This window comes from Notamacropus eugenii, chromosome 4 (assembly GCF_028372415.1).
Source record: "Notamacropus eugenii isolate mMacEug1 chromosome 4, mMacEug1.pri_v2, whole genome shotgun sequence".
Lineage (NCBI taxonomy): Eukaryota > Metazoa > Chordata > Mammalia > Diprotodontia > Macropodidae > Notamacropus > Notamacropus eugenii.
This window is the reverse complement of record NC_092875.1, coordinates 4533558-4543002: the sequence shown is the minus strand read 5'-3', so window position 1 is coordinate 4543002 and position 9445 is coordinate 4533558. Positions and strand designations below refer to the sequence as shown.

Sequence of the window (9445 nt, the reverse complement as noted above, 5' to 3'; positions counted from 1 at the left end):
CTGCTATGTCTGATAGCATGGGCTTATGTTGGTGTTAAAGTCACCCAGTTAGAAGTTCATTCTTTTTATGATCCGGGTCTCCATGTTTTCATAAATTTTTTCTTGATATCATCAAGTTTTATCATGGTGGGAACATAGATGCTGATGACTGTGGCTCAGTGCTTTTCTGGAAATCTGATTGTCATAAGCTGACCCTGATTCAGGCCTTTGGAGAGGCACACAAGCTTGTTGACTAGATTCATTTTGATTCAAACACTCATGCCCAGATCAGGGCTCTCCCCATCCCTGTGGGCACACAGAAACATGTGTATCTAACTTGGACGTTGGTAAGCTGATCTTCATTTGCCAGCCTGCATTCACTCAGGGCAGCTATCTGCATGTGGTAACTGCTGAGTTCTCTAAGAATAAGAGGTGTGTGTATTTCAAGTCTACTGAATTTCATGTCTATACCAAGGCTCAGTTACAACCCTCCTGGGCTCAGTCACCTCAGAGTCCACATGTGGGACATGGGGGAAAATAGTGATCTTGAGATGAATAGGTTTGGGTTCCAGGTCCCCTTCAATCACTTACTCGAAGTGTGAACTCAAGGACTTCATGTAATTTTGTCTACTGAAACAGATAGACAGACCCAGAGACAAATTCAGGGAAATAAACACAGAGAAGGAAAAAACCAGAAAGACTTGACACAGCCCTGACAGATCAGAGAATGTCAGAAGCCTGGGGTCAGGTGTGCAGCTGGGTATGGGTTGGCAGGGGTGGTTTTTGTTTCACTTCTTCATTGAATGTATCACTGTGTGATAGTTATTACCAGAGCCATAATATGTGTCGCAGTAGTAATCGGCTTCATCCTCGGGCTGGAGGTTGCTGATGGTCAAGTATCTGTCAGCGCCAGAGCTGGAGCCAGAGAAGCGATCAGGGATCCCCTCACCTTTGCTTACACTTCCACCGCTGCTGATATACATGAGATACCGAGGGGCCTTTCCTGGGCTCTGCTGGATCCAATTTATACCCTGGCTTTTATGCTGACTGCTGAGGGTGCAAGTGAGCTTGGCTGTGGCTCCCAAGGATGCAGACATGGAGGATGACTGAGTCAGCACAGCCTGGGAGAAGGAACCTAGAAATACAGACACACATTAATGCCCTAGAATAAGGAGAAAGGGAGAAGTTGTTTGGAGATTCTCAGCAGAGAGGCCAAGGGCAGGAATGAGGGAGCAGAACAAAGAGGTTTCTGAGGGCAGCCCTGACCTGAGCACACAGTGAGCAGTAAGAGACAGACAGGAAGCCAGGCCATGGTGCAGAGGGCCCTAAGATCTCTGCTCCCCAAGAGCACACAGCTAGGCCTGGCCTCTTCCAAGTCCCTCTTATCCTCTTCCTGAAGCCTGGGTTGGGTTTTGGGTGGGAGGGGCTGAATTCAAATCTCTGCCTTAGGCAGGCTCTTTTTATCCACCCCTATGGTCGCACCTCTGGGGTCACAGGTCGATGAGCAGGGCATGTCTTTCATGGGGAGGGCATGGGGTGTTGGGAGTTCTTGTCCCAGCCCAGCAGAGATGTCACTCATGAGTGATTCCAAGAGTTAGAGTAGCCACACACACAGCCAGCTGGGCTGATGTCCCCTCAGATCCCCAGGTTCTGCATCTCATTACTGTGTGGCTCAAACCAGTCCCACAGTGCCACCTCTTGACTGTTGGGTTCCCCATCTACCACACCCTTGTTAGCCAACTTCAGAGGAGCACAAGCAGAGTAAGACCCTTGCTTGCTGCTCACCAGATCTCCAAGCCAGTGTTTGTTCACAAGACAAAAGGATGGATTGGCTCAGCAGAAGAGAGCCTTGGTGCCTCTGTGAGGAGGGGACCAAGTCCTGAGAACTGGCTTTTCTCTGACTCCCCACTTTCGCTTCTTCTGCTTCATTACTCTTCAATCACATACGTTCAAGTGAGGACACCTAGTGGTTTGCTGACAGCACCACACCTTTCAATGTGTGCTGAAGAAATTGGACCAAAGTCCTGAGACTTCAAAGAGTGTTTGTATGTAGTGAAGTCAGGGTCATTCCTATCCAAATTGGGCACATGTTCACAAGTCCTTGTGATATAGTGTTGCAAAATGCATGAGTATCTCTACAGCTCTATGGATTATTCATTGAAAATAATTCTCCATTTCTTCTGGCTGATCTTACACTTTCAGCCTCTTTTCTCATGTTCTTTATGAGTTTTCCCAAGGGGTATGAAGTCATCTACACATACGTAGAGGAAATTTCTCCCAGTAATGGTCCTATCAGTCTTTAAAGGTGATGAATGCCTTCAAGGTGACTCAGTAGGTCTGTGTAAACAAGGAGAATGTTGTTCGACACACTGATGAAGAAATGTTTGTCTTTCCCACCTCTACCATAAGAATCTGCTAATATATACAAGGAATGAATGGACATCAAAATCTTTATTAAGTGCTTACTGTGCTAATACCCTGTTGAACATTGGGGATCCAACTGGAAAATGAAGCCAGTCCCTGTTGCCAAGGAGTTCCCCTTCTTCTGTAGGATTGCAACTTTAGGTCAGATGGAAAGATCCCATAGTCTTGAGGGTGTAGCAGCAAATCAGAGGGTCATGACTCTTCTTTACCTTCATCTGTACTGCTAAAATATTATCACTTTATGATTGGAATCACTTCAGAGAGCTGAAGCCTTTGGGGACCAGAACCTTCTTTTCTGGGCCTTCCTCAGTTTTGACTGCAGTACCTGTAGGAGTAGTTGTCAAGCTGCATCTCCACAAGATTGTAACTGAACTTTATGAGTATGGACCATTTGCTGGGAGAATTGCTATTCTTTTAGCTTTAGGGTTCAAAATTCAGCACTACTTTTCTTATGACTCTAGGGAAGTGAGAAGTCAAATTGATTATAGTTGTTTGACCTGTTTGGCACATGTTACCTCTTTTCTTTCCCGAATGGTGGTGCACGTAATACTTTCTTCCAGGTTATCTTATCTGAACTGTGGGTAGCAGTTGGTTGACAGTTGCTGAGGATGCCTGACCCTCTTTCCTAAGAGTTATCCCCATGGATGATGGCTATGATGACTGACTTAGGAAGAGTATCCCTAGTTTGAGGGATGCTGCTACTGTTTGTTCACTTGTGGTTGTCAGGATTTTTGTGGCAGCTGGTAAGCAGATGTTGCTGCTGTTAATGAGGTAGGTGAGTCATTTTTCTAAAGTGACCTCTCTCTTTAAGGATAGTTGTGTAGTTCTGGCTGTCAGTTGGTGTGACGTTTCATGAAACACTACTGTTCCCATAGTTACTGTGTTCAGGTTTTCTACTGTCTCCTTTAGTGTCTATGAGGAGGTGGTGATCAGTGCCCTAGGATTGCCCTAGTTCTTTGCACTCTCAGAGTTTAGCACAATGCCTGACAGTTGTGGGCAGGCTCTGCTAAGTGTCCAAGAGTCATGTTACACAAGAAGACTGCTGTTTGGGAGAGGCAACATGACCCAGCTGTGTCAACCATGTTAGGGTGGGACTGGCCTCAGTTTCCTCTGCCCAGGCTATATGCCAAAGCCTGAAGGCTCATCTAAAAGCCCCCGTGTTCTCAGTCTCCTCAGAGTGCACATGTGGGATGTGGGGGAACATCCTGGTCCTGGAGTCAGATGATCTGGGTTCAAGGCCCATTTCTGTTTCTGCCTCTGATTGGGACTTCAACCACATCATATAATTTTCTGTACTGAAGGAGAGATTCACAGAGAGAGATTCACAGAGGGAGAGAGAGAGAGAGAGAGAGAGAGAGAGAGAGAGAGAGAGAGAGAGAGACAGACAGACAGACAGACAGACAGACAGACAGACAGACCGAGACAGAGGGAGAGAGACATAATGAACTAGAAAGACTTGACACATACTTGGCAGAAGCCCAGGGCCAGGTGTTGAGCTGGGCCCAAACTGGAAGGGGAGGTTTTTGTTTCACTTCTTTGCTGAATGTATCACTGTGTGATAGGCATCACTAGGCCCATAATATGTCCCACAGTAATAATCTGCTTCATCCTCGAGCTGGAGGTTGCTGATGGACAAGTATCTGTCAGCGCCAGAGCTGGAGCCAGAGAAGCGATCAGGGATCCCCTCACCTTTGCCTACACTTCCACTGCTGGTGACATACATGAGATACTGAGGGGCCTTTCCTGGGCTCTGCTGGAACCAAACAATAGTGTAGCTGCTGTGCTGACTGCTAAGGGTGCAGGTAAGTCTAGCTGTGGCTCCCAGGGATGCAGACATGGAGGGCGACTGAGTCAGCACAGGCTGGGAAAAGGAACCTAGAAACACACACATACGTTAATGTTCTAGAATAAGAAGAAAGGGTGAAAGGACTGGGAGATCTTAAGCAGAGAGGCCAAGGGCAGGGATGAGGGAACTGGAGAAGGAGGGTGCTGAGGACAGCCTTGACCTGAGCACACAGTGACCAGTAAGAGGCAGACAGAAGGCCAGGCCATGGTGCAGAGTTGCCTAAGATCTCTGCTCCCCAAAGAGCACACAGCTGGGTCTGGCCTCTTCCAAGTCCTTCTTATACTCTTTCTGAAGCCTGGGTTGGGTTTTGGGTGGGAGGGGCTGAATTCAAATCTCTTCCTCAGGCAGGCTCCTTTTAACCACCCCTATGTCACACCTCTGGGGTCACAGGTCCATGAGGAGGTCATGTCTTTCACGGGGAGGGCATGGGGTGTTGGGATTTCTTGTCCCAGCCCAGCAGAGATGTCACTCATGAGTGATTCCAGGAGTTAGAGCAGCCACACACACAGCCAGCTGAGCTGATGCTCCCTCAGATCCCCAGGGTCCACATCTCATTACTACGTGTCTCAAACCAGTCCCACAGTGCCACCTCCTGAGTGTGGGTCTACCACACCCTTGTTAGCCAACTTCAGAGGAGCACAGGCAGAATGAGTCCCTTGTTTGCTGCTCACCAGATCTCCAAGCCAGTGTTTGTTCACAAGACAAAAGGATGGATTGGCTCAGCAGAGGAGAGCTTTGGTGCCTATGTGTAGAGGGGACCAAGTCCTGAGAACTGGCTTTTCTCTGACTCTCCAATTTTGCTTCTTCTGCTTCATTTCTTTTCAGTCACATACGTTCAAGTGAGGACGCCTAGTGGTTTGCTGACAGCAGCACACCTTTCAGTGTGTGCTGGAGAAATTGGACCTCAAAGTCCTGAGACCTCAAAGGGTGTTTGTATGTAGCAAAGTCAGGGTCATTTCTGTCCACACTGGGCACATGTTCACACCTCCTTGTAATATAGTGTTGCCAAATGCATAAGAGTATCTGTGGAGGTCTATGGATTATCCATTGAAAGTAATTATCCATTTTTTCTGGCTGATCTTACACTTTCACCATCTTTTCTCATGTTCTTTCTGAATTTTCCCAAGGGGTATGATGTCATCAACACATACACAGAAGAAACTTCTCCCAGTAATGGTCCTATCAGTCTTTAAAGGTGATGAATGCCTTCAAGGTTACTCAGTAGGTCTGTGTAAACAAGGAGATTCTTGTTTGACAGACAGATGAAGAAATGTTTACCTTTCGCACCTCTACTATCTGGATCTGCTAATACACTTAAGGAATGAGTGGACATCAAAGTTTTTGTTAAGTGCTTACTGAGATAGTACCCTGTTAAACACTGGGAATCCAACTGGAACATGAAGCCAGTCCCTGTTCTCAAGCAGCTCCCCTTCTTCTGTGGGATTTCAACTTTAGGTCAGATGGAAAGATCCCATAGTCTTGTGGGTGTAGCAGCAAATCAGAGGGTCATGACTCTTCCTTACCTTATTTTGTGTTGCTAAAATAATATCACTTTGTGGTCGGAATCACTTCAAAGATCTAAAACCTTTGGGGACCAGATCCTTCTTTTCTGGGCCTTCCTCAGTTGTGACTGCACTACCTGTAGGAGTGGTTGCCAGGCGACATCTCCACAAAATTGTATTTGAATTTTATGACTATGAACCATTTTCTGGGAACGTTGCTGTTCTTTTAGCTTTAGGGCTCAAAATTCAGCAGTATTTTTCTTATGACTCTAGGGAAATGAGAAGTCAAACTGATTATAGTTGTTTTATCTGCTTGGCACATGCTACCTCTTCTCTTTCCCAAATGCTGGTGCACTTAATACTTTCTTCCAGCTTGTCTTATCTGACCTGTGTTTGATAATTGCTGAGGATGGCTGATCCTCTTTCCCAAGAGTTATCCCCTTGGATGATGGCTGTGATGACTGACTTAGAAAAAGGACCCCTTCTTTGATGGATGCTGCTACTGTTTGTTCGCTTGTGGTTCTCAGCATTTTTGTGGCAACTATTAAGCAGTGCTTGTTGCTGTTAGTGAGGTAAGTGAGTCATTGGTCTAAAATGATCTCTGTCCTTAAGGATGGTTGTGTAGTTTTGGCTGTCAGTTGGTATGGCATTTCATGAAGCACTACTGTTCCCATAGTTATTGTGTTCAGGTTTTCTACTGTCTCCTTTAGTGTCAAAGAGGAGATGGAGATCAATGCAGCAGCAGAAATTTGACTTGCTTGGCATAGGCAACATTTTGTCTTTTCCTTAGGCAACCTGGCTGCTTAAAATTCTATGAAACCCTCCTTATCAATTAATATACAGTTAAGGACTTCTCGTATTCTAGCATGATGTATGGCTCCACTGCATTGATTTTGTTCAATGTCCAATCATTCCATGGAATAAGGATGAGGGAAATGACTGGCCCCTTAAAAAATGTACCCACATCAGAAATATTTACAAGAAACCATTATGAGATGGAAAACCAAGCATTTTCATTACATTAAATTAAAAAATATTTGTATAAGCTAAACCAATGCAACCAAGGTTAGAAGGATAGCAGAGAGCATGGAATTTTTTTTTTTTACAGCAAATATTTCTGATACAAGGCCTATTTCTCAAACATATAGAGGACTGAGTCAAATATATAAGAAGAGAGGTCATTCCCTACTTGATCAATGGTCAAATGATATGAACAAATGTTTTTCAGAAAAAGAAATCAAAGCTCTCAAGAGTCATATAAAAATTCTTTAAAAACTATTGATTGGAGAAATGCAAATTGAAACAAATATGAGGTACCTCTCACACCTGGTTGCTGTCCTTCATTCTTGGAGAGGTCCAAAATGACATCACCATGATAAATGAAATTTCAGTGTTTCTGACTGTGGTTGATCAGAGCAATACAAGCTTGGAAAGCTCTACTACAGATTAGGCACAGGTAGTCTGTGTGAACATTTGGGATGGTTACTACAAAACTGTGCATCCTTTGTTTCCTTTGAGCTATTTCAATTCTGCTTTGCTCATAGAGCACAGCACCTTTTCTGATGTGGGCATACCTTGCTGTGCGGTCCTGTGCCAGTGTCTCACATGTTGAAAAATCATATCCAAAGTTCTTGAGAGAGACCTTGAGAGTGTCCTTGTACCACTTCCTCTGACCACCATGTGATCACCCTCCCCGTGTGTGTTATCCATAAAATCGTCTTTTTGGCAAGCATACGTTTTGTGTTTGAACAACGTGGCCAAGCCATAGGTGTTTTGCGTTCAGAAGCATAGTTTGAGTGCTTGGCAGTTTAGTTCAAGCAAGGACCTCAGTTTCGGGCACCTTATTCTTCCACGTGATCTTCAGAATCTTCCTAAGACAGTTCAAAAGTAAGCAATTCAGTTTCCTGGCACGGCGCTGGTAGCCTGTCTATATTTCACAGGCATACAACAATGAAACCAGGACAACAGCTCTGTAGACTTTCAGTTTGATAGTCGTTCTAATACCTCTTCTCTCCCAAACTTTTCTTCAGAGCCTCTCAAACAGAGTTAGCTCTGGCAATGCATGTGTCAGCTTCATTGTCAGTGTGTACATCCCTGGGAAGTACACTACCAAGGTAAGTGAGTTTATCCACACCATTCAAAACCTCTCCATTGGTTGTAACTGATGTTTCCATGTATGGACGGTGTGATGGTGGCTGATAGAGTACCTGTGTTTTCTTGGTGTTGATTGTTAGGCCAAAATTAACACAGGCAGAAGAATATTGATCCATACTTTGTTTCATCCCAGCTTCAGAGGCTGCATTGAGTGCACAATCATCTGCAAACTGAAAATCATGCACTAACACTCCGTTCACTTCGATCTTGGCTTGTATCCTTTCTAAATTGAAAAACTTACCATCGAGATGGTAGTTGACCTTGATGTCATGTTAATCCTCACTGAAAACATTTGACAACGTGGCTGAAAACATCATGCTAAAAAGCATGGGACCAAGCACACAGCCTTATTCCACTCCAGAGGTGACTGGGAAGGCACCGGAACAACGTCCAATATCCCCAACTGGAGTTAATACGCCATTATGAAATTGAGGTATGATACTGATGAACATTTCTGGGAAACCAAATTTTGACATAATTTTTCATAAGGCTTCATGACTAACAGTGTCAGAGGCCTTGGTCAGATCTACAAACGTTGTATAGAGATCTCTGTTGTGCTCCTGGCATTTCTCCTGCAGGTGTTGGACAGCAAACACCATGTCAACTATTCCTAGGCCCTTTCTGAACCACATTGGCTCTCAGGCATATGACCATCTTCCAGCTGAAGGATCAGCCTACTAAGGAGGACTCTAGCAAGAATTTTGCCAACAATAACGAAGAGAGAGACTCCCGGCCCCCTGAGATTGTCGCAGGATGATCAATTCCCTTTACCTTTTTAGAGATGGACAATTGAGGCATCCCTGAAATCCTGGGGGATAACCTCCTCTTGCCATATAACTTGGAAAATTTCAGTCAACTTTTATGTGAGCCATGGTCCCCTTATCTTGTAAATCTCAGATGGAATAGAATCAGCACATGAAAGGAGTCTAATGACACTCAAAATCTCTCTTTCATTTGGAGTTTCAGCTAAAGACAGATTGACTTCAACCTGAGGTAAATGGTCAATGGCCTCAGCCATGAAGGCAGATGAGGCAGGTGATGTGGAGTGCTTACAGCTTGATTAGACACCAAAGACACCAAGGTCATCCATTGCATCCTGAGCCATCACCAGCTGTCTTGACTCTGTCCTGCCACTGAACTATGATGACAACGAAGGAGAGAGTGAGGCTGAGGACTTCGTGCAATTGTGCCTCACTTAAATCCCATTTACTCACAAATCAAAAGATATCATTCATACTATTTCACTATTATGCCTCAAACACCTGTGGTGACAGGCAAGTGATGACACATCAGGTGGGGATACACTGGGAGCTGTAGTCACAACCCTGCACACAGGGAGCCATGGCCATAGGGTCGTTTCTCACTGGAAGCAGCAGTGGGACTTGGTAGCCCCCTGGGTGTCTGAGTAGGCTTTTAAAGATCGCACTGCTCACCTCGTGGTGTGAGGAATGGGGCTAGAAAAGGTGCCCTAATCATTGTCTCCTTGCCCAACCCTGACCTGATTATTGTGGCAGGCAGGAATCCCATTCTATGGTCAAAA

At 45.1% G+C, this 9445-nt stretch overlaps 1 gene segment (V, D, J or C); it reads right to left on the bottom strand.

Moving 5' to 3' along the window:
- Window positions 1-710: 710 nt before the first annotated feature.
- LOC140498857 (immunoglobulin lambda variable 4-60-like) lies at window positions 711-1409 on the bottom strand. The segment is given in 2 exon segments: window positions 711-1114; window positions 1246-1409. Coding segments are annotated over 2 exon segments (393 nt in total).
- Between the last annotated feature and the right edge of the window lie 8036 nt (window positions 1410-9445).